Source organism: Populus euphratica, unplaced genomic scaffold, assembly GCF_000495115.2.
Source record: "Populus euphratica unplaced genomic scaffold, PopEup_1.0 scaffold49.1, whole genome shotgun sequence".
In the NCBI taxonomy this organism is placed as follows: domain Eukaryota; kingdom Viridiplantae; phylum Streptophyta; class Magnoliopsida; order Malpighiales; family Salicaceae; genus Populus; species Populus euphratica.
In genome coordinates, this window is record NW_011499875.1 from 24,109 (window position 1) to 50,301 (window position 26,193).

Below are 26,193 nucleotides of genomic sequence, written 5' to 3' on the forward strand. Positions count from 1 at the left end.
ATGGCCTCTTTTACTAGCTCTTCCACTCAACTCTTGGAAAAGGTAGTTTTTGTGATTCACTTCTACAAAAAAAAAAATTTTAAAAATTATTTTTAATTATAATTGTTTTGATTAAAATACGTGTTTGATTTAAATTATGATTTAACAAAAAATATGTCCAAAATATTTAGTTAAAATAATTGGTGAAATTGATATTGATAATAAAATGATCTAAAAAAACATGTATTAATTTTTTATTTTACAATATATTAATGTGCATTTCATTATTAATATATTGTAAACAAGACTAATTTTATTGTCCTATTAAACTTCTCAAACATAATCCATATAAGAATACCTCTGGTTTCTATAAAGTTGTGAACATGGAATTATATAAATTAAAAAAATTAATAGGAGGGATTAAATTATGTAAATAATTGTTGAGAATTAAAACATTTATATATTTTTATCAGATGCAAAAACTTGGGTCTCATCAAATTTTTAATTTATGCAAAAATTAGCTAGCATTGATTTTTTGATTAGTTCAAATAAAAATAAGGTTATTTTGGTCTTATGAATAATAAATTCAATAATATAAATACAATTTAATGAAAAGCAGAGGAAAAACATAACAAAAATATTTAGAAGGAGCTTCTCAAAAACTGAATTCAAAACTCATGGTTAAATAGTAAAACAAATGCTAAATCATAGCGAAACGGGCTCAAAATCAAATTGAAAAGAAAGAGAGAATTAAGTTTGAGAAATTCAAAGAAAAGGAAAGGACAAAGCGACAATTAAAAAATTAAGTTTAGTTGAATATTCAAATCAAAGAAAATGAAAATTAAATCCATACCTTCTCTCAATCCCAATCAATTAATTAAATCGAAGCTCTAAATTAATATTATCACTCTCATTGTATATGCTTCACTACAATCTTTCCCCCTCAAATTACATGATGGTCTGCAATTTATATTTATATTTATATTTATACAGCTATATATTTTCATCCCTTCTTTACTGCTTTTCGTACAATGGTAATTAGTATTCTTATAGAAAAAAAAAAACCTTAAATATCTATATATCACCAATATTCTTTATATCCACTGAACTTGCATTTGTTTTATAATACAAAGTAATTATCACCTTCTCATTTGTTAAGTCTTAAATAAATATATGTGAAACCTACTTCTATTTGTATTTATTATAAGTTAGTTTCTTTCTCTCACAAGTTAAGCACTGGTTATATCCTGTTTAGTTGTCCAGTAAATTTATTTTTAGATTATATTTTTTTAGAGTTTTTTTCTTTAAATATTTCTAATAAAATTTTAATTTTTTTACTTCACTTCATATTAATATTTTTAGAGATGTTTTAATATGAAAAATAAAATTTAAAAATAAAATAATTATTATTTTAATATATTTTTAAATAAAAAATATTTTAAAATACAACCTCCTAATTCTGAACCGCCTCTAAAGTCCTTTTAAGTGGCGTAAAGCAATTTTTGGATGCCCACATAGTTGGCATTGAATTTGTCAAATGGGTTGGCTGGTCAAACTCTTTGTCGTAGCCCTCCAAGATTCAGGGCTGCTACTTGCCATAGGCGAGGAGCTAAACACGGCAGCCTTTGTTACAATGGCCCGAGGAAGTTTTGTTTCTCTGGCAATTTTAATTGACTGGGTATTTTGCTGCTATTTTGCAGCAAAGCAAGTTTAGCTTCAAATGCAGAAGCCGAGGCCTTGCTCAGATGGAAAGATAGTCTTGGAAACCAATCCATTCTCCAGTCGTGGGACGCCCCAGCAAATGCCAATTCAAGTACCCTTAGTCCATGCCAGTGGCGTGGAATAACTTGAGATAACGCAGGAAATGTAACTCAAATAAAATAAATCTTCCAAACGTGGGCTTGACAGGTACCCTGCAATACTTGGATTTCTCTTCTTTAACAAATATTCTTCGACTTGACCTTAGAGAAAATCAACTTACAGGAACCATTCCATCTAGCATTGGTAGTCTTTACAAACTCCAATATCTGATCTTGCCACAAATTTTCTTTATGGTACTCTACCTCTTTCTCTTGCTAATCTTACTCAGGCTTATGAGCTCGACTTTTCCCGAAACAACATCACTGGCATAATAGACCCACGGCTATTCCCTGATGGGTCAGCCGCGAACAAAACTGGCCTTGTTAGCCTAAAAAATTCCTCCTTCAAACCACTGGGCTTGAAGGTCGAATTCCTGAAGAAATAGGAAATTGGAAATTGGAAATTGTAAATTTCTGTCCCTTCTAGCTCTAGATGAGAATCGTTTTCACGGACCTATCCCTTCATCTTTAGGTAACTGGAGTGAGTTGGCCGTTCTACGGCTTTCCAACAATCTTCTTTCAGGAAACATCCCACCAAATATAGGTACTTTGAGCAAGTTAACTGACTTGCGCTTGCTCACGAACCAATCGTCTGGTTTCGTGCCTGCAGAATTAGGCAACCTTTCATCATTAACTGTTCTACACCTGGCCGAGAATAAATTCACAGGCCATTTGCCGCAGCAAGTGTGCCAAGGTGGAAAACTTGTCAACTTCAGCGCCGCCTTTAACAATTTCTCCGGTCCAATCCCGGTAAGCCTAAAAAATTACCGCACCTTGTATAGAGTTAGGCTTGAACACAACCGCCGGGGTTTCTAGGACAAGATTTTGGAGGGTATCCAAACCTCACTTATATTGACCTAAGTTTCAACAGGGTAAGAGGCGAGCTGTCACCCAAATGGGGAGAGTGCAAGAACCTGACTGTTCTGAGAGTTGCTGGAAACTTGCTTGGTGGTAAAATCCCTGATGAGGTTGTTCTGCTAAACCAACTAAGAGTGATTGACCTCTCTTCAAATCAAATTTTTGGTGAGTTGCCAGCACAACTTGGAAAATTGTCCAACCTCTTGGTTCTAAATCTGAAAGATAGCATGGTTTCAGGATAGGTACCAGTGGGAATTGACGGCCTGTCCAGCTTGGAGAATCTAGATCTCTCTTTGAACATGCTAAGCGGGCCAATTCCATATCAAATCGGAGAATGCTCTAAACTTCAATTTTTAAGCTTGGGCATGAATAGGTTAAACGGGACAATCCCCTATCAAATCGGAAATCTTGTAGGTTTACATGACTTACTAGATCTGGGCTATAATTTGCTTTCTGGAGGGTGTTGTGTGTGGTCCCACACCATGTGATGGTGGGACCACCACATTAATTTTCAAGTGATAGCTGTCTCTTGGTATTAATAGTAATGTGGTTCGGGTACTGTAGCGGCAGAATTAAAAATAGAAGAGAGGAGAAGAAAACCAAAAGAGAAAAGGAGAAGAATAGGCAGCAGAGCAGCTTGCATTCTTCCTTCGATTTCCAGCTCGTTCACCGTTGGATTGGGCTGAGATTTTAACAGCAGCTTCTAGACACGTTGATCTTTATTCTAACGGTCGGATCGAAGATTGGTGGTGTGGAAGGTGACTGTTTTGACAGAAAACGGGGCTATCAGTATTGTGAGTTTTTCTCAAATAATTCTCCTTTAATCTTGTTGTAATCCGAGAATAAGTTGTTCTTGATGATATATATGTTGTATCCCTTAGTTGAATCTGAGGAAGAATGATTGTGAACCCATTATTTGTTGATAGTGGAAGTTTTTAGGTGGACTACGGTCCCGTGGTTTTTCTCGCATTAGGTTTTCCATGTTAAAATCTTAGTGTTGATTTTGTGATTAGTTTCATTATATTTTATCATTGTTTGATTCTGTTTTACTACACAAAGAGGGAAAGAATTGGGACTTGTGAATTGTGAATTGTATTCTGCTAAATTGATCCGGGTAAATTGGTGTTCGGTTGTTCCTAGTTTTCCCATGTAAGTGGTATCAGAGCCTGATTGTGTAGATTGAATTTCTTGTGCAGTTAAAATGGAAAAGGAAGATTCGGGCATGATAAAGCTTACTTCCTCAAACAATGATGGAAGATCACTTATATTGTAATAATTTGGCTTTGCTGATTGAATGTAAAGGAATAAAGCCTGATGATATGGATGATGCAAAATGGAATGGGCTAAATAGAAAGGCTATTGCTAATGTTAGAAAATGGGTATTTTCTAAGTCCATTAATCATATCTCTCAAGAACATGATTGCTATACAGTTTGGAAGATGTTGGAAGAAACATTTGTTAAGGAGAGTGCACAAAACAAGGTTTTTGTAATTAAAGACCTTATGAATTTGAAGTATAGAGATGATAAAGATGCTTCAGTGCATACAAATATATTCCAAGGGTTCTTGAATCAGTTGTCATTGATAAATCTGGAGTTAGCCGATGAAATGCAAGCATTAATCTTACTGAGTTCATTGCCGGATAGTTGGGAGACTTTGGTGGTGTCACTTAGCAATTCTACTCCGAATGGGAAGATCACTTTGAAAACAGTGAAGGATTGTATCCTCAATGAAGAGAAGAGAAGGAAAAGTACAAGCACTTCCGAGTCTCATGTACATGTTACAGAAAGTCGAGGGAGAAGTCCAAGTAGGTTCTCTCATGGCAAACAAGATAGAGAATCCAGCAATAGAAAAGGCAAATGGAAGCCAAGAGGAAGATCTCAGTCAAGGAAGGGTTTTAAGTGTTATTATTGTGACAAGCCTGGGCATATGCAAAAAGATTGCAGAAAGTATAGAAGAGATAAAAAGGGTAAAGACGAAGACAAGAATGAAGAGAATGGTACAGCTGCAGTTGTATTTGATGGTGATGTTGCCATTGTTTGTGATGATGGTTGTGTTAATCTTGCATGTCATGATACCACCTGGGTTGCAGATTCAGCTGCTTCTTACCATGTTATACCTCGACGTGATTTTTACACATCCTACACTGTTGGTGACTTTGGTCAAGTTAGGATGGGAAATCAAGGGATGGCTAATGTTGTGGGCATTGGAGACATTTGGTTAGAAACCAATACTAGGTGCAAGTTGCTACTCAAAGATGTTAGGCATGTGCTTGATATGCGTTTACACTTGATCTCTATAGGTACTCTTAATGAAGAAGGCTATCATAATTATTTTGGAGATGGTAAATGGAAGCTCTCCTGAAATTCCCTAATTGTTGCTAAAAGGAAGAAAATGGGTCTCTACATGTCACAAGCCAAGGTGATCAAATGGGAGGTGAATGCAATTGAAGATTGCTCTACTGATTTATGGCATAAACGGCTTGGACATTTGAGTGAGAAAGGCCTTGGCATCCTTACCAAGAAGAACTACCTTCCATTAAAAGGTATGAATTTGAACACATGTACTCATTGTTTAGTTGACAAACAACACAGAGTTGCGTTTCAAAGATCACCTTCATATAGAAGATCACATGTTTTTGATTTAGTTCATACTGATGTTTGCTCTATGATTGATAAGTCTTTTAGGGGTGCATTGTACTTTGATAGTTTTATTGATGATCACTCTAGGAAAATTTGGGCCACTTGTTTGAAATCCAAAGATCAGGTGCTTGATGTCTTTAAGGATTTCCATCCCAGAATTGAAAGAGAAACTGGTAGAAAGCTGAAATATATTCGAGCTGATAATGGTGGTGAATACAGGGGTCCTTTTGAGAAGTATTGCAGGGAACATGGTATCAAGTTAGAGAAGATAGTTCTTAAAACTCCATAGCAGAATGGAGTGGCTGAGAGAATGAACAGAACCATTGTTGAAAGAATTAAATGTATGCTCTCTCATGCAAAGCTGCCTAAGTCCTTTTAGAGTGAGGCAATGAAGACTACAGTTGCCATTATCAACCTTTCTCCATCAATTCCTCTTGAATTTGATGTTCCAGATTTGAAAAGGAAAGGATGTCTCTTATGCACACTTAAGAGTGTTTGGATGCAGGGCATTTGTACATGTTCCTAGAGATGAAAGGTTTAAGCTTGACAGCAAGACAAAGCAATGCATTTTCTTAGGCTCTGAAGATGATGAGTTTGGCTATAGGTTGTAGGATCCAAAAGAGAAGAAAATTGTGAGAAGCAGAGATGTTATCTTCTTTGAAGATCAAACCATTGAAGACTTTGAACAAAAGGAGAAAACAAAGTCTACCACTTTTATTCCAATTAATTCAAATCCAAGACCTACTCTACAACTACCTTTGATGCCTGCTAATCATGGGGGAGACTTGCAAAATGATGATAATGGTGGTTCTCTTATTGCGCCATTAGTTGGTGATCCTGAAGTAACTAATGATGATATTAATGTTATTCCTGAACAAGTTATGCAAGAAGCTTTAAATGAGCCACAATTGAGGAGGTCAACTAGACCTCGCCAACCTTCCACCATATATTCTCCTTATGAGTATGTGTTGGTCACTGATGGGGGAGAGCCATAATGCTTTGATGAAGCTATGTCACATGAGAAAAAAATTGAGTGGTTGAAAGCAATGCAAGAAGAGATGAAATCCTTGCATGAAAACTATACCTTTGAGTTAGTGAAGCTTCCTAAAGGTAAGAGAGCACTCAAGAATAAATGGGTGTTCAGGTTGAAAATTGATGAACATTGCTTGCAGCCAAGGTACAAGGCAAGATTGGTTGTGAAAGGTTTCGGTCAGAAGAAGGGTATTGATTTTGAAGAAATCTTTTCACCAATGGTCAAGATGTCTTCAATCTGAGTTGTGCTTGGCTTAGCTACTAGTTTGAATCTTGAAGTTGAACAACTTGATGTGAAAACTGCCTTTTTCCATGGTGATTTAGATGAGGAAATCTACATGAAGCAGCTTGAAGGGTTTGAAGCAAAAGGTAAAGAGCAGTTAGTTTGCAAGTTGAAAAGGAGCCTATATGGGTTAAAACAAACTCCAAGACAATGGTACAAGAAGTTTGATTCTTTCATGGTGGATCATGGTTATGACAGGACCACTTCTGATCATTGTGTATTTATGAAAAGGTTTCCATATGGAAATTTTATTATTCTCTTGTTATATGTGGATGATATATAGATTGTTGGCCATGATGCTAAGAAGATTCAGATGTTGAAGGAAGAGTTGAGCAAGTTTTTTGCAATGAAAGACTTAGGACCAGCAAAACAAATTCTTGGCATGAAGATCACATGTGACAGGAAGAAGGGGAAACTTTGGCTATCTCAGGAGAGATATGTTCAAAAGGTACTTGAGAGATTCAATATGAGCAACTCCAAACCTATTTGTTCTCCACTTGCAAGCCACTTTAAACTAAGTTCTAAACAGTGTCCTTCAAGTGATGTAGAAAAAGATGAGATGAAAAAGGTTCCTTATGCATCCGCAGTTGGTAGCTTGATGTATACCATGGTTTGTACAAGGCTGGATATAGCTCATGCAGTTGGTGTGGTTAGTCAGTTCCTCTCCAATCCTTGTAAAGAACACTGGTCAGCAGTGAAATGGATACTCAGGTATCTTAGAGGTACTTCTAGTTTTAGCTTATGTTTTGGTAATGATAAACCTGTGTTGGATGGATACACAGATGCAGATATGGCTGGTGATGTTGATTCTAGAAAGTCCACATTAGGATACTTGATGAAGTTTGCAGGGGGAGCAGTCTCATGGCAATCAAGGTTGCAAAAATATGTTGCATTATCCACTACAGAGGCCGAATATATTGCTTTTACTGAAGGGGGCAAAGAGTTGTTATGGATGAAGAAGTTTTTGCATGAACTTGGCCTAGTTCAAGAGAACTTTGTATTGCACTGTGATAGTCAAAGTGCAACCCATCTCAGTAAGCATCCTACTTTTCACTCTCGATCAAAGCATATTGAGGTTAGATATCAATGGATTCGAGATGCTATGGAGATGAAGTCATTCGTTGTTGAGAAGATCCATACTGATGACAACGTGTCTGACATGATGACCAAACCTCTATCGAGAGAGAAGTTTGAGTTCTGCCGAAGGGAAGCAGGCTTGTCAAAGCCTTCTAAATTGAATTTTACATATTGATCGTCGGTATGACGAATTTCTCATATGATGTGTGTGGGGGAGATTTGTTGTGTGTGGTCCCATACCATGTGATGGTAGGAGCACCACATTAATTTTCAAGTGATGGATATCTCTTGGTATTAATATTAATGTGGTTCAGGTACTATAGCGGCAGAATTGAAAATAGAAGAGAGGAGAAGAAAACCAAAAGAGAAAAAAAAAAAAAAGAAGAGGCAGCAGAGCAGCCTGCGTTCTTCCTTTGATTTACAGCTCGTTCACCGTTGGATTGGGATGAGATTTTGACAGCAGCTTCTAGACACATTGATCTTCATTCTGGACGGTCGGATCAAAGATTGGTGGTGTGGAAGGTAACCGTTTTGATAGAAAACGGGGTTATCAGTATTGTGAGTTTTTCTTAAATAATTCTCCTTTAATCTTGTTGTAATCCAAGAATAAGTTGTTCTTGATGATATATATGTTGTATCCCTTAGTTGAATCTGAGGAAGAATAATTGTGAACCCATTATTTGTTAATAGTGGAAATTTTTAGGTGGACTACGGTCCCGTGGTTTTTCCCGCTGTCGCTACACGACCTTAAAAATCTTGGTGTTGATTTTGTGATTATTTGCATTATTTTTCATCATTGTTTGATTCTGTTTTACTGCACAAAGAGGGAAAGAATTGGGACTTGTGAATTGTAATTGTATTGAAATAAAGATTTTATTGGAGTCGCCATCTAGTAATTTGAGGGAACTAGAAATCCAAAATTAGACACTGGTCCCAGAGATTCGGGTACTGGGTTAGTTATGATTAAGGGAAGGTAAACACCACCCTTAAAACATCCTTTCAGAGAAAGGTTACCTTTAACTTGTGTGTTTTTCTTATTTTTGATTCAAATGCTATTATATTTTTGAGCATATTTGTAAAATTTTTAACATGGTTAACGTCGGTCCCTAAAAATAGGAGACGCGTTAAAAATGACATCAGTCCCTAAAATTAGGAGACTTTGTCTAAAATATCGACATTTATCCCTAAAAAGGAGAGTTACGTCTAATTTACCAAATAAATAATAATGGACATAATCCATATTTGGTATTTAATTTTTTTGACATCGGTCCTTTTCTATAAATAAAAGAGACGTGTCGAGAAAATTTATTTTATAAAATAAAAATTATTTTGATATCATTCACAAATAGATATATCAATTCTTGAAAATTGGGTTTTTGACCTATGAACAGTGATATGATAAAATGAGTGTTAAACCCGCGTTGTTATTTGTTTTGGTTTTCTTTTGTTTTTTTTTATGCAAGAATTTACAAGTATTTATATATAAAAATATCAAAAAATACAATAAAATATCATAAAAATTACCTGAGCACCCCTGTATAGGCAAAAGACTGAAATACCCTCGGATTTATCGAAAATTTATGAAAATGCCACTGGACCCGCGGTTACTGTTCACGGGCGAAATTTTCCGGCGAGTTTCCGGCGAAAGATAGTCGATTCTGGTAGATCTGAGGACGAGGATTCTGATGGTGGTGGTCTCGTTGTCCGTTGATGGCTGAGGAGGGTGAATCGACAACTTGAAGGTCGATTGGTCGATGTCGGTCGCGGCCTTTTTCCGGACAAATTAGCCGGTGAAAAAGTGTGAAAAGGCCGGGGTTCTGCTCAGGTGGAGGCGATGCACAATTTTGCGGTGGTTGCACGGCTTGAGACGGCCGGAAATGGGAGATCCGTGGAGAGAGAGAGAATCGCCGGCGAGAGGAGAGAGAAGCTCTGGGTTTTGATCTGGTGTGGACGAGTGTATGGTGCACTCCTGCGTCTGAAGGCTGTGAACCGCTGGATCCTGGATGAACAGATCGTGCGGCTGTGATTCGTTTGATCTCCTAGTTGATCGGACGGTCAGGATTGAATAGGCTACGATCTGGTGTGGCGCGGTGTACCGAGTGCTCGGTATACCGGACGACGTGGCGCAACCAGATCGAAGGGCAGATTATTTGAGCGGCTGAGATTGATTTGGAGTTTAATCTGGTGTGGTAAAGCCTATTGTATCCTAAGAAATCAAAGGCTCAGATCTAAATACTATTAAATCTAACGGTTGGAATATTTTTTATATTTTTTTATTTATTAAAAAAAAATTTAATATCTTACTAGGGTGCATAAAAATATAAGAAAAATGAATAGTGCTCAAACAGTAACCCAAATAGTAATACGTGAATTTGAGAATTGAGAATGCAGAATCAATTTTTTAATCTTTTCTTCTTTTTGCTGTCTTGAATTGATTGGCTATTTATAGCCAATCAATTCAGACAACAATTCACGGATGAATTGTTAGCATTGTTAAAATTTTCAAACTTCCACCGATTACTATTTGTCTTATTATATATAATAATATTAAATAATAATATAATAATATTTATTTATAGGGGTAAAAATTAAAAATTCAAATCAGTATTATAAAAAGTTTTTTCATCCGCTAAAATTAATTTTAAATTACAAAAAAAACTTTTTTATACGGGTATCAACTCGGTGGACCGGGTTTTTTGACCAAAAATACCAGTTTTGACAAAAAATAGTCTGAAACTCATTTTTCATCGCGGTCGGCATGGTGGGACCCGTATTAACCCGGTGGACTCGGTTTTGACCGAAAATGACAGTTTTGACCCGAAACAGCCCGAAACTCATTTTTCATCCCGGTCGACATGGTGGGACCCGCATTGACCCGGTGGACTCGGTTTTGATCGAAAATGACAGTTTTGACCCGAAACAGCCCGAAACTCATTTTTCATCCCGGTCGACATGGTGGGACCCGTATTGACCCGGTGGACTCGGTTTTGATCGAAAATGACAGTTTTGACCCGAAACAGCCCGAAACTCATTTTTCATCCCGGTCGACATGGTGGGACCCGCATTGACCCGGTGGACTCGGTTTTGATCGAAAATGACAGTTTTGACCCGAAACAGCCCGAAACTCATTTTTCATCCCGGTCGACATTGTTTAACCCGTATTGACCTGGTGGACTCGGTTTTGACAGAAAATGACGGTTGACTCGAGAAAATATATTTTAAACTCTTTTTTTTTCTTTTTTTTATTTATTATATTTTTTTTTGTCTTGAATAATAAGATAAAATAATATTCCTAAAAAATTTTAATGAATCCAAAATTGGGTTACAACACCCGCATCGGGTTTTTCATGTTAAAATCTTGGTCTTAATTTTATGATTATTTGCATTATATTTAATCATTGTTTGATTCTGTTTTACTGTACAAAAAGGGAAAGAATTGGGACTTGTAAATTGTAAATTATATTCCACTAAGTTGATCCGGGTAAATTAATTTCCGGTTGTTCTTAGTTTTCCCAACTTGAGAAATACCCTCTCGGCTGGCAAAGCTTACAAGTTTGGCGCAGCTGAACTTGTCCCACAATATTCTCAGAGGTTCAATTCCTGCATCTCTCAGCAAAATGTTGAGCTTGGTTGCTGTCAACTTTTCACACAAGAATTTAGAAGGTCGACTTCCTGACAGCAAAAGCAAACTTGTTATTATTGTCGCTTCGGTGCCTTGTTTCTTTCACTCGCATTGGTTGGTATTATTGCATTTCTCCACCATCGGAACTCCAGACGTGAAAGCAGATCAAGGAGGGAAATTCCCTTACCAATATGGTTTTTTAAAGGGAAAATTATGTACGGAGACTTCATTGAAGCTACAAAGAACTTTGATGACAAGTACTGCATTGGGGAGGGAGGAACCGGAAATTAAGGTTTATAAAGCAGAAATGTCAGATGGTCAAGTGTTTGCGGTGAAAAGGCAGAATTATCTGGTTCAAGACGAAGAGATTGAGACTACGAAAAGCTTGAGCAATGAGGTTGAAGCTTTAACACAATTACGCCATCGCAACATAGTGAAACTCCATGGATTTTGTTCTCAAGGAAGGCACACGTTCTTGATTTATGAATTTTTGGAGAGGGGTAGTTTGGCTGGCATGCTAAGCGATGAAGAAGAGCCAGGAAGTTGGATTGGGGAAAAAGGATAGCTGTTGTTAAGGGCATAGCTCATGCTATATCTTATATGCATCATGATTGTGTTCCACCTATAGTTCATCGAGACATATCAAGCTGCTCCAGGTGAGAAAAGAAATATATTTTTATGGTCTTTGGCTGTAATTACGTTGTTAGCAAACCTAGTGCTAAAAGTTTTTATGGTCTTCTATTGACTGTTGCAGAGCTCGCTTACACAATGGAAGTGAATGAGAAATCCGGAGTTTATAGCTTTGGGATGTTGGCATTCGAAATTCTGATGGGAAAGCATCCAGGGGAACTCATTTCCTCTCTAGATTCATCTGCTAATCAAGAAATCCATTTCGAAGATGCGACAGATCCCCGTCTCTCACCTCCTGCAGAACGAAAAGCTGTTGATCTATTGTCCTGTATCACAACTCTTGCTTGTTTATGTTTATGTGTTGACCCTCAATCTCGACCAACCATGCGAACTGTGTCTCAGCAGCTCGAAATGAAGGCTGCTGGTTCCGAATAATTAATCTGTCCGTCGGCATGCTTACGCGGATCCATGTATAAGTTAGGATTAAATATGTAACACATATATTCCGTTTCAAATGATTTTCATTATATAATAATTTGATCAGCTTCCATATTCCTAGCAGGCTTTGAACCTTTTATCAGTTTTTGTGTCCCTAAGAACATACAGATGCAAGAGATAATACCGAATGGTCAAACACACACACAACTACGCATTGCTGATAAACAATATATGCAATAACGTTTTCGAAGGAAATCCTAGGAAGGCGCGTTACTGAACAAGTTATGAGTAAAAAAGACAGAATATGCCCACATTTATGTCGAAATCAAAAGAGCTTCCTAGCACTCTGATCTTGATTGTGCGACCGAGTATGAAGTCATGAATGTTAATCACGTTTTAATTTCTTAAATTAAAATGATATGTTGTGGCCCATTATCTATTTAATCTCACAGGTTGTTTACTGGGACATGTTAATTGTCTATTAATTATATAACAACACTTTTTTTTAATGAAAAAGAAGCCTTCAATAAATAGAATTCGTGGAATCTTCGCAAAGGTCTGTGTTCTAACAAGAGTATATACTTTCTCCTTTAAGCGCATGAATTAAGTTTTGTATTTCATCAGACAAGGATTTCTCAAAAAAAATTTAACAGTTGGGTACGTACGGCCAGGATTGATGGGTCAATAGATTTGCTGTCGAGATGGTTTTATGGCTATATTTATCGTAACTCCCGTGTTTGAATTTATTAATCATAACCATTTCTTGTAAAAGTCAAACTTAACGCATACCACCATCCTATTACTCATAAGCATGTCATCATGGCTGAATTCAGCAGAGCCATGATGAAGATTTGGTGAGGGCACATAACGCTCTCTTGCGGTCTCTTGCGCACGCTTTGAAGATTTGGTGAGGGCACAAAAAAATATAGCATTATATATCAATGAAGAATTTATTAAATTTCATCTTAAATAAATTAAAAAAAAAAGAAAGGAAAAGAGCACTTAAATACGCATCAAAAAGATAAATAAAAGTGCAAGGATTTATTTTTCTTATTGCATTTGCATAATATACTTGCAGCAAATTATGATATTGTCGTGTTTCAAAACCTTGAGATACAGTGCGTAATCTCTTTATTTACTTATGTATTTGCAGAAAACTAATGAAGCAACTCTGCTCACTGATAATGCGTTGACAGATCATCATGTCGAAAGAGATCAAAGAGGCAGGTGACAATTATTTGACAAACCAGATGAAGAATGCTGACCAAAGTGTTAGTGAAATGGTGGCCAAGGCATAGGTGTATAACATGATCACAGAGCATTCGGTTTGGCCAGCTCCAAACAACTGGGTCATCGTACCTGCCAAGTCAAGGCCAAAACAACAAGAGAGAGAAACAAATCGAGTTAATACCAAAACACATGAACATGGTGGAGCTTTGCGTGGATCTTGTAGCAGTAAGGCATATAATTCACTAATCATAATTAACAGACCTATGCCGATTGCTGGAGGAAGTGCAAATTGAAGCAGAAGAACAAACTGATAAAGTGGGTCAGAGTGCAACAAGCCAAAACGGACTGCATATTTAATGATAAGTGCTCCCGAAATCGGCAAGATAATATACCGGACAGCTACTATACCTATAATCACCATGAGTGGCACCTTTGACCCTTTCAAACCTGAGGACATCAATGGTGATCGTTATTTCCATCTCTCAACAATTCAACTTGTGAAAGAAGGAGGGATCTTGACAAAAATCAAAAAGATCACGCTTACCCTCCAGAAGATTTGCTCCCATGATCAAAGTGACAGATGGAAGGGCTGCCTCCCTGGAAACATGAAAGGAATGCCAGGGGAAACTTGTTAGGTAGCTGAAAATGAAACTAACATAACATTTTTGGTTGCTTGGGAATCTTCGTATCATCAAAGTCGGATACTGACCCGAGAAAGTACGCAGAGTCTTCCACCACATGAAGAGGGGCAGTATCACCGATTAAGGCTTTTTGGAACGGAGGGACGACACCAATAATAAAGCCAACAATCTATAAAAATGAAGCAGTAAAGGGTGTCAATCTGGCATTTTATACTTTAAGTCTAGAAAATTTCAAGATTTTTTAACGTGACCAAGAAAGTAGGAAATTTCAAGATTTTTTAACGCGACCAAGAAACTGTAAAAAAAAAAAATCCGCAAGCTGCTTATGAATGCCTGCTTCACGAAAATGTCTCCATAAATGTTCTTCAAAGATCAATGCTGTTCAAGAATAAACCAGGCATGTACAAAGCGCAGATTAGCATACCGCTCCGTTAATTATAGGCGAAAACAATCTCCTCAAGTTGAGTTTCTTTATAACCTTCTGAAAGCCCTGCCTAACGTTACTCGGAAATGGCTCCTGTCAAGAAATATTGACGGGTAGGATGAAGACTCTCAAACATTTTATTTACCTTCAGAACGAAAATGTGCTCATAATGAACATGAAACAATATTTGAAATAGATAAGAAAGCACTGAAAAAATGAAGGTAAATATTCAAATTTCAAATGACCTTGGCCTTCTCCTGTGGCACTACACAATCAAGCTCCAAGTGCTCCATATGACCCTCTTCAAGTGAGGGCTCTTTTAAAGGGAGGAGGGGCCCTGTGCGGCATTTTGGGAGGTTTTCTGTTGTTTCTCCAGCAGACTCCGCGCCCTCCGGCAGTTCATCCAGTTTGGATTCATCAGAATCCTTACTTGATGAATATACACGCACAATATGGTACACATATGACCACAGATAGATGGCACCAATCTGAAACATAAAAGTAAGATTGGAAGGAGGTTTACGAATCCCAGTTCCCTACCACCACCATTTTTAAATCAAGTTCAAGTTAGAAAATGTAGCCGTACAGCCATAGAGAGCGAAGCATATGCCAGACCGCGCGTGTTACAGGCATTAGAATCTCCAAATGGACTTCCTTTTTCCTTGCAGACAGCTGGGATCAGTATGAGAGGAATGGCGCCCAGATTTCCTGTTCACATCGATATCCATCCTATCATATATCATCATATAATATCATTTACCTATAGCAGTAATTTCAATTATGAGGTGACACGTGGACGTCTGGTCATTGGTTAATAGATGTGAGGTTCAAATTAACATATTATTGTTGTGAATAAACTAGTAAGGTAGCATGCTTTTATTATTAATCAACGCAGAATTCCAATGTGGATAGAAAGCATATATCCTTCTCTTTATTGGTCTTGTTGGATTAGATTGGTGCTAATTAATTTTTATGAGCAGAGATACGGTGAGCAAAATTTATGCAATAACATTAAAATAATATGTTCTTTTACTGTTTGTTACTGTGGGTGAACAATGCTTGTTTTAAAAATAAATCCATCATTTAAATATTTTTTTTCCCAATTTCATTCTTGCATGTTGTGTTATGTTGTTGATATATTATATATTAATTTTTCATATATATATATATATATATATATATATATATTGACTAATAAAAATAAACTTTCATCTTGACAAAAAAAATATTCTACTAATAAAAAAAATTATTCATTTAAAAAAAGATAAACAAATAAAATAAAAAGAGATTTCGTCTAACAAAATATTGACTAATAGCATAGTATGATAAAAAGAGGTTCCCAAAACCATTAATTTCTACAATGGGTATGAGAGGTTCCCAATATAATTATATGGATTAAAAAAAAATAGCATGATAAATTAAAAATATTTGCTAATAGCATAGTGTGATAAAAAGAAAATTTTATGAAATACCATAATTTTAGTTTATCATGATTCTGAATATCAAGAACTTATCCTATCATGATTCCAAATCATTATATATCACAAAATTAAACCCTAGCCTTCCTTTTTAATGTGGTGTTTTGTAAAGAAATTGCATTTTATAAATGCAATATTTATTTAATGTTGTGTTATTCAATCATGATTTTTTTTTATATATTATGTTTGTATTATTTTATATATAAAAAATTTGTAGTTATATTATACAAAATAGCCAATTATACAGCTGAATGCAATTATGAAAATCTCAATGATGATTTATAGAAAGGTAAGATTCGAAACAATTTGTCAAACATCCTATTTGCTAATTAATTGAAGATCTTTAAGTTTTGATGGTGCACAAAATTAAAAAAAAAAAAAAAACATATAAATCTAGTCGTTCATGCTAGGCTTGAATAGCCTCCTCACCCTCGTCCTCACGAGCTGTTCACGGGCCTCGATCCATTACCAAGCTTTGGAGATGTTCCTTAATATATTTTTTAAAAACTTTGAAAAGTTAGAACAACATTGTGCACTCGTTACCAGAATATTGTGGTTAGTACATTTTATTTATAGATAACAAATATCTGATAAGAAATTTTTTAATAATAATTTTTTTTAATGTGAGTAGTTGGGTAATTTATGTATATTTTAACTAATTCAATCAAATTTAAAGTTAATAATTATATAAATTTTTAATAATTTTAAAATTTATAAAACTTAAAACGATAATTTTTAAAAAATAAACCTAAAATCGGTTAAACTTATAGCCTTAAAGGTTTCGAATGAAATGTTTTCGTTAGTAAATTAGTCGACGGAGTAAACAGTAGATAGCTTCTCAACATAATATTTTATCAATGTTTTCTCATATTCTGGTGGTGACTATCCATGGGCGCCCGCTAAGAGTTTTGTACAACACATCATTTCTAGTCAGCTATCAACGCTTATTAAACTCTAATCTCTTCATTAAAGACACAACAAGTCACCATAACTAATGATGATTACCAACAACTTACCTGAAATTCCACGCACTACTAGGAACTTGTAGTTCCACTAACTACGAACTCTTCACTTTGTAACATAAACTGGTATGATGGAGGTCTATAAATATTATTTTCTAAGGATTTTGAGAAACCGAGCATTATATTATTACCACTGAAAATCTTGGCACGAACTGGACTGATGTACTGTCTTCTAGGTTACCTCCTCGTCCTCAATTGGTGTTCTAAATTCTAATATCTTTCAAGAGAGTTTTTTTCTAAAAAAAAATAGCTGAGAAAGTGAAATACTACCGAATATCGATGAGTGATATATAGGCATGTATAATTTGATTATAACATCCCAAGTGTTTCATCACAGCATATAATAGCCAAAGAAAGAAGCATAAAGGTGTGAGATGGGAGCGTAAATGTTAGAAATGCATTTCTGCTTGATTCAATACCAGAGAACGGCACGTCAGCCTCTTTTCTAAGCTAGGAAAGACAGAAGGAGAGGGCTGAGTAGGGAGGGGAAAAAAGGGCAAAAATTTATTTGTTTGTGTTGGAAGGATAATCTGTTTAGATGGCATATCATCAGACCTAAAGATTCTGACTTGACTATTGATACCCAATGACAGTGAACTAACTTATTCAGACCTTTGCTTTTTCTTGAAGATCAATATTTTGTGAAAATGTAAACGGGAAAAGACACTCAAGATTCACAGACATATCTTTAGTTGTTGTGTGTTGTCTCGTATAATATATAATATGATAGTAGTACCATCATATTAATTAATATTAATTATTAAGAGAAAGTAATATATTTGTTTCTTGAAATTAAAAATATAAGGTTTACTATTCATAACATATTTGAAAAAGAAAAAATAAAAGAGAGAAGAAAAAAAAAGGAGAAAGAAAAGAAAAGGAGGCAGTAGAGTAGTTTATCTTTTTTTCTCTGATTTCCAGCTTGGATCGGGCTAAAATTTTGACAGCAGCTTTTAGATATGTTATTCTTCATTCTAAACGGTTGGATCAAAAAATAGTGGTGTGGAAGTTGACCGTTTTGACAGAAAATAAAGCTGTCAGTATTGTGAATTTTTCTCAAATACTTCTTTTTTAATTTTGTTGTATTCCAAGAATAAATTGTTCTTAATATTATTTATGTTTTAACCCTTAGTTGAATCTAAAAAAAAAAAACAATTGTGAACCCATTATTTATTAATAGTGGAAGGTTTTAAGTGGACTACGATCCCGTAGTTTTTCTTGCATCAGGTTTTTCACATAAAAATCTTGGCATTGATTTGTGTGATTGATGTTTTATATTTGTTAATTATTTAATCATAATTTTGATTGCACAAAAAAAAAAAAAAAAACTTATGAATTATAAATTGATCCGGTCATATTAGTATCCTATTAGTATCCGTTACTAGTTTTCCTAATACTATCAACTAGCCAAATATAATAAAGCTTACCTGCAGCACAAAATCCCAAGATCATGCCCCGCATACGTTTAGGAGCATTGGTAATTTTTACAAGCAACCATCCAAGCACTGAGCCAATGATAAAGGTCATGAGAACATTTAGTGGCATGAACCACCTGCATAATTCAACCAAATTTGGATTTAAGAAACCAGCATGAAAAAAAAAAGAATGCCACAATGAAAGCAACTAGCCCCAAAAAAATTTGCCAGAGAAACTCACAGCTCAAGCAAGCTTTTTAATGTTACGAATTTTGCCAAGCTGCTCCCAACAAGTGCTGGACCCAGGACATAAAACACAAGCTGCACAACAATTGAGTTTAAAAATACACATTATAGTCACACAAAATTCAGAATGTTCAATGCATCAATTAGAGCAATACAGTAAGGAAAAACTGAAAAAAATGTATTCACCCCACCCCTCCACCCCCACCTTGTATCAAGCAAAGTAAAAAAAAAAATTCATTCTTGAAATGAATAATGTTGTTACACAAGTCTAAAAAGGGATTCGGTGCATGTTAAAAGTCCCAGCTCAAAGGTTAACAAATAGTCTGGACTCATCAAATGATCTTTCTATCAAAATCAGTTTATAAGTTTTGATCTATCTTGATCGAGTTGAAATTTTACTAAGATACTCTAGAAACCTTGTTACCACTAAGTTTAAGAAGACAACTTCATTGAGTCCAGAAACACATTTAACTTTAGCTCAAAAGTTACTCCTCATGATTTTTCTTTATTTTCCTTGTTATATTTGGACACTTTTTCTTTAGGTTATGGCTCTTAATTTAATTAGAATTTTACTAATTATAATATTTTTCTTGTATTTAAACAGCATTGCACACTTTTTATCTTTTGAAAAATCATTAAATTATAAACTTTTTAGAAAATATTAGAGTTTTCTCTATAATTTCAATTCATAAACTTAGAACTTGAAAATTATAGTTTTTATCCACACTATATACGTGTTAGTTAGTATTAGAATCGGTTGACATATTTGATGAACGGATATGATAGCAACTCACCTTATGATATAGGATTGTAAGCTTTATGGCATACTGTGTGGGCTTAAAAGGCAACAAAAGGAACTCAATCACATAAACTAGGTTGTTTAGAGCAAACAATGGCATCAATATATACTAAATAGCTGGAAATATTTAGTTAGACTAATAAGAGGCACGAATAAGGATTAAGAAGAGGAGAGAGATGTGTTCAAAAACTTACCACAAAGCGAACCAAACCCTAGATTCATTTATAAAAACTCATATAGACATCATGTTTATATAGATCATGGTGTTTATGAAAGACAAGGTATAGGAGACTTATCTTGCAATCAGCCTGTTTTTTTTTTAAAAAAAAAATATTTATAATTTTAATAAAATAATTTTTTTTTTATGGAATTTTTCAAATAAAAAATTCATTAACTAATTGTTCGAATTGAAAGTTTACTTTTATTTTAAAAAGATTCTTTGTTATAAAAAAACAGGACTTATCATTCACATACTTTCTTTGTTATAAAAAAAAACATGTACTAGTAAAGTCTTAATTCCATCCTAGTAAGCTTTGAGATAATTATCAATTTCAAAATTTATGCAATATAATTAAAATAAAACTTTATACTGGATAAGTAATTAGATTATTATTATTATTATTATTATTATTATTATTATTATTATGTTCAATCTTCTCAAATAACAAGGAGAAGAAACTTAAAAGACATGTCATCTCTTCGAAATAGATTGTTTCAACATTATAGTAGTAATAAAAACAAAAACAATATTAATGTAAAAATTATTTTATCTATCAATGTTTTATTGAAAAAGTTTTTAAATTAGTATCATGTATTGATTCTTAATGTCTTGAAAAACTAAAAAAAGAAAAGAAAAGTCCTTCAAATCAGTCAATCCTTGAAGAAAAGTTTGAAGAGCACAATCAGACATCATCAATTGCATTACTCTCCATGAAAAAAAAAAGATTGTGCAACTGGAATCATGGTTCAGAAAATTAAATAGTAAGTGAAAGAAGTATAAATACTAACAAATCCACAAAATTCTTCCTTGCCAAAAATAATGGAAGATGCTTGCATAAGGAATATACCAACTAGTCTAGTAATGACACAATCAGAAACTCGAAGGTAAAATGAACTACAAAAGATGTTGATGATGTAGTGAAAAAACTTTCGGATGTTGTTCAACATGTACTTGATAGTAAATCAAAATTGTTATATTTGAAGTATCTATTCATCTGGAATATATGATTTCAATTTTTAACCATGAAAACATGGACGAATTCTTCTCAAGTGGGGAAGCCTAAGGTAGAGTGCTTAACAAAAGTCCTAGCCCAAAGCTCAAGAAGAAGTATGGCCACGTCAAATGACTTTACTAACAAAAATTAATCATAACTCATAAATATTTGATTGTTGAATCAACTTAAAAGTTCGATAATAATGTTTTAAAAATTCATATTACCCATAAGTAAAGAAGATAGCTTCATCGAAGTTCATGAATATACCTAAATTTAGCATAGAAGTTTTAAAAGATTAGAACTTTTAGTTTAATTATTGCTTTACTTATTAGGATATTTTTTATATATTCAAGCGGCATAGTAAGCTCTGTTTTCTAGAGGATTATTGAATTACAAACTTAATTTACAAAAAAATACTAGAGTCTTCTCTATTTCTCTGTAGTTTTGGACAATAATTTTAGAGCTTAAAAATCCTGGTTCTATCCATGTTACAAGTCGCTTAAAAAATAGATACAATCATAGTCAATAATCAACCATTCATTTGGAACAGTATGAAAATTTGCCCTGCCCTGAAGAAATTGTCTTGTATTTAGATGGCATGAATCTAAATGATGTATCGGATAAAGCTGTTGTCATGTATGATTCTCAGAATTTAATTTCTGTATTTAGAAAATTGTTTCAACGGAAATTGTTAAGTAAATTCTATGTTTGAAATTCTTAAAAAAAAATTGATTAACTTGTGTATATCTATACTAATTTTATGAATTTTAAAATTAATAATTATATAAATTTTTAATAAATTTTTTAAATTTATAAAATTTAAAATAATAATTTTAAAAAAACAAATCTACAACCTCACAGTTAAAATATATTATCAAGGTTAAGAAAATTTGCTGACAAGAGTCAGTTTATTAACTAAATCTCCCCTCAAGACAAATAAAAACTCAGTTGTTTTTTCTAGTGTGTATACAAACAGATAGAGATAGAAGCAACAGAACCAAACAAATACTTACGTTGTTCAAATGATTTCGCGCATCTGCCCCCAAAATACCCACGCGCTCAATTGCAAGAAATACGCCAACAGCAGTGAGCAGGAGCACCTTCAAAACTGGCATAAGTGCAACAAAGAACAGTTTCCAAATGTCCATAGCAGCTTATAAAAGTAGCTCTTAGAGTCGTTCCCACACCAGACTGGAAAAAAAAAGAAAGAAAGATGGTTCTCATAATTAAAATCTCTGAAATTCCACAAGAATTAACTGCCATAAGAATATAACTAACGGTTGCATGGAATTGTGATATGTGTGTAAATTGTTTCAGAAAACATGCACTTAACTGAACAGGATGCTTTAGAGTAGCTAGAGGCCACAAACTGATGTTTTAAATCTGTTCTTGGTGCATAAGCAGGCAAGAAGATTAGAAGTTTAATTTAGAATAGCAAGGCATTCATGATTAAAGAAAACTAAGGTGAGAAAAGCAAGATACCTTCAAAAATAAAAATAAAACGTGAAATCTATCTCTATAAAGCTAAACACATAATTAAACCAAAAGAGCCAACATTTTTTTATGGGAGTGATAAACATGGAGAGGCTGTCATCTTCATCGGAATAACACTAAAATAGAGTAGACAATCAAACACAATTATGGAATGGTGTATTTGCACCCACAGAGAACATAAAAGTAAAGTCAAATAGAAAATAAAGATTTGGGCTAAACAGGATCGGCATCCCATCAGTGCAAGAAATCTAAGGTGAATTTTAATTAGTTAGGTTTTAAATTTGTTTTATAAAATTATGAATCTTATAAATTTTGGCTTGTATAATCATTAATTTTAAAACTTATAAAATTAATTCATGTATGTGTATACTGTACAAGCTAATCAGGACATAATATTAATAATTAATAAAAAGAAAATCCACAGATATGATAATGGGAGACATATTCAAGTTTCTCCACCATGATACCACATCGACGATAAGACAGATGCATTTAAGAGTGAGTGATCAACTACGATACGTAAAGGAAACACAAATATTCTCTTGAATAAATGAAATGCCACCGTGAAGGCAAGAATGATTTCATTTTTATGATGGGAGAAGGCTGGGTTTGAGGGGAAAAAATTCTGTCACCCCATTGCTCAAGTCATTTAGTTATTTATTTTGAGATTTGATTATTAGTTCCTGTACTGCACAGTGGGGGTACGAAATGGGGTTTCTGTTGCTCCTCCTTATTCCTTGCAGGCTTGACTTGTGAGCGGAGGTCGTGTCATAATTCATTTGGTACGAAGGAGAAAAGCTCAGTGACATAATGTCATATACAGCTTGTTCAGTATTTATTTGAATAACTATCATGACATGATAGACAAACTTGCTGCCTGTCATGAATCGTTTTTAATCCACTTTACTAGGCTAAATTAGCTTGTCGGCATCAACTATTTGATGCTTACTAATCATCTTAATGTCTCTGTGCATGCTGGGTTTGTCTGTGTGCTTAATGCAAACATTTTTTATTGCAATACGACATGAAATGTGTTAAAAATATGTTTATAAACAAGATATACAAATTAAAGATCACGAAGAAGTCTGGAAACATCAAAAGCAATCCAATCATAACTTTAGATTCGGCAATATGTGCTAGATGATTCTACGTGTCCAGTTTTATATGGGGGTAGCCAAGATCTGGAATACCCTCAAAATAGTTTGGTCCACCGCATGGGGCAGCTTCGAAAACTTGCAAGTGCTGCCATCACAAGAAGTTTCATTGTCTGATAGTAGCTTTCCCAAAGCCTAATAAGTTACATCTTACAAGGGTTGAAGGTCTCTGCGCTAAGCTCCTCAATTTGCATTCAGCTACTGCATCTGTTAAAAAGCTGTTCCTAGAAATTCTGCATAAAGTGCATAGCAGTTATGTATACTGCGTGTAAGAGGACAAAACTATAGGCTGCGCAGGTAAAAGCCATTCGTGCAGACCACGTAATGTGCAAGAGCTAGTCATGCGCACAAAACTATAAGGAAATCGTATGAGCAACAAAAGCCAAAAGTGAATTCAGCAAAGATAGGTCATGTGTTATTCGACGAAAGCATGCAACTGAATTCTGAATGACCATTTAAGACGTGATGATAATAAACAGGCATCCCATTCGTACAAACAAAGACAGACAGGTTTTATTTATGTTATTTATATTTACATTTTTGTTTATTTATTTTTGCACGGGGACAGATTTGCAACTTGGACAACTAAATCCGCATTTAGGCAAGGATCAGTCTTTTTTTTTTTTTTTTTGTTAGGACTCTTCTTTTCATTCAAAATCAATTAGATGCATTTGAAAATGCATTGCATTTTCACACCTGCATGCATTCGAATCAACCACAAAGATCCCATTCATACCTGTCCTGCTCAAGCTAACATCCGCAGGTAATCTAATTTTGAGCTGGTTGTCTACCATTTTCGCTGGACACTGGTGAAATGCCTTGCTCAATACTCTGGATCGTGAAAGCAATTGCGCAGAAGAGATATAGAAAAACAAGATAAGCAGGTCAAGAAGAAACTAGAAGAAAATCACTGCTAATGTTGAGGGATCATTTTCTAATGTTCAATGAAACAAGAACAAGGCAGCGAAACTGACACCTGATGCTTCAATGCTATTTCTCAAGGTCCAAAATTGGAAAGAAATGGAAGAGAATATCAATCAAAGACCAATAATTCCTAATTTTTGTCAAACGTAACCCATAATCTTTAGCAAAATGCTACACCTCTTCAGGAGGTGTCATTGGAGAACTGAGAAAAAAGACAGAAGGAATGAAATGTGCAAGATGAAGAAGAAAACTCTTCAGAGCATAATGAAGCAGTGAATTAACTGCCTCGCACACAAGGGCAACAGCTTTTCAAATGCCTTGCTGATGTGGGAGAACACCAGCAATATGATGTCGGAACAGTTAGTTAATCTCCAACACATCCAATTTCCCATGTGAACAACATGTTCAGTGGTCGACACATTTCAGAATTATACAAAACTGATCAGTAAGATTTACCTGAAGAACATAGCCATGCAGCCAATCCAGTGTTTGAGGGAATGTTGTGGCTGATATATTGGCAACTGTCAGACCCTGTTCCATGCAAAATGCAATGTATTTTAGGAGAAAAAAGAAAATGGTGCTCATATACTTCGAAACACCTAGGTAAAACTTTGAGAAGGATGATCTCACTCAACTGGTAGAATGACATTTCAGAAACCCATAACACTAAAAAAAAAATACAGACACCGCCCTATTATTTCTGAGATAGTTGAATTGTTTTCTTCATTTCTTCCCTTGAAACATAAATATACTTGCATATCCGAACCACATCATAGATTTACACCCATCTTTCAAACAGAAAAGAAGTATCAATTATCATGTGACTGAAATAAAGGGGTCGGCCCTGTTCATATGAACTTTTGGAAGGCACACATATTTTTTATATAAAAAAATTAATCTACAATGTCACTCGTGCCAGTTCCCTAGAATATATTAGGAAACATATGACCTACATGCGGCGTCCTGGTAACGAAGCTAGAAGCAGACGCAAAACCCATCCTACACTCTAAAAGGTCTATGCACACTTCATTTTGATAATGTGTACCAAAATTATCATGTATTACACCTATAGTTCATCGAGACATATCAAGCAAGAATGTCTTACTGAACTCTGAACTTGAGGCTCATGTTTCTGATTTTGGCACTGCAAGGTTTCTGAAGCCTGATTCATCAAATTGGACAGCAATTGCAGGCACCTATGGATATGTTGCTCCAGGTGAGAAAAGAATATATTTTTATGGTCTTTGGCTGTAATTACGTTGTTAGCAAACCTAGTGCTAAAAGTTTTTATGGTCTTCTATTGACTGTTGCAGAGCTCGCTTACACAATGGAAGTGAATGAGAAATCCGATGTTTATAGCTTTGGGGTGTTGGCATTCGAAGTTCTGATGGGAAAGCATCCAGGGGAACTCATTTCCTCTCTAGATTCATCTGCTAATCAAGAAATCCACTTCGAAGATGCAACAGATCCCCGTCTCTCACCTCCCGCAGAACGAAAAGCCGTTGATCTTTTGTCCTGTATCATAAATCTTGCTCGTTTATGCATATGTGTTGACCCTCAATCTCGACCAACCATGCGAACGGTGTCTCAGCTGCTCGAGATGAAGGCTGCTGGTTCCGAATAATTAATATGTCTGTCGGCATGCAAACGCAGATCCATGTATAAGCTAGGATTAAATATGGAGCACATATATTCCGTTTCAAATGATTTTCATTATATAATAATTTGATCAA

At 34.9% G+C, this 26,193-nt stretch overlaps 1 protein-coding gene and 1 pseudogene across 1 annotated transcript; one reads left to right on the forward strand and one right to left on the reverse strand.

Annotated features, from left to right (window-relative positions):
* LOC105128329 (probable LRR receptor-like serine/threonine-protein kinase At4g08850) lies at positions 1-26,193 on the forward strand (annotated as a pseudogene).
* LOC105128124 (uncharacterized transporter C5D6.04-like) lies at positions 13,446-22,317 on the reverse strand. Its single transcript, XM_011029646.1, has 11 exons — positions 22,222-22,317; positions 21,902-22,079; positions 18,871-18,950; positions 18,642-18,766; positions 15,301-15,422; positions 14,960-15,202; positions 14,715-14,807; positions 14,359-14,459; positions 14,194-14,246; positions 13,911-14,096; positions 13,446-13,778 (listed from the first exon to the last, which is right to left on the reverse strand). Exons 2-11 carry the CDS (start codon positions 22,034-22,036, stop codon positions 13,654-13,656), a joined length of 1,263 nt encoding a protein of 420 aa, XP_011027948.1. The 5' UTR covers positions 22,037-22,079; positions 22,222-22,317; the 3' UTR covers positions 13,446-13,653.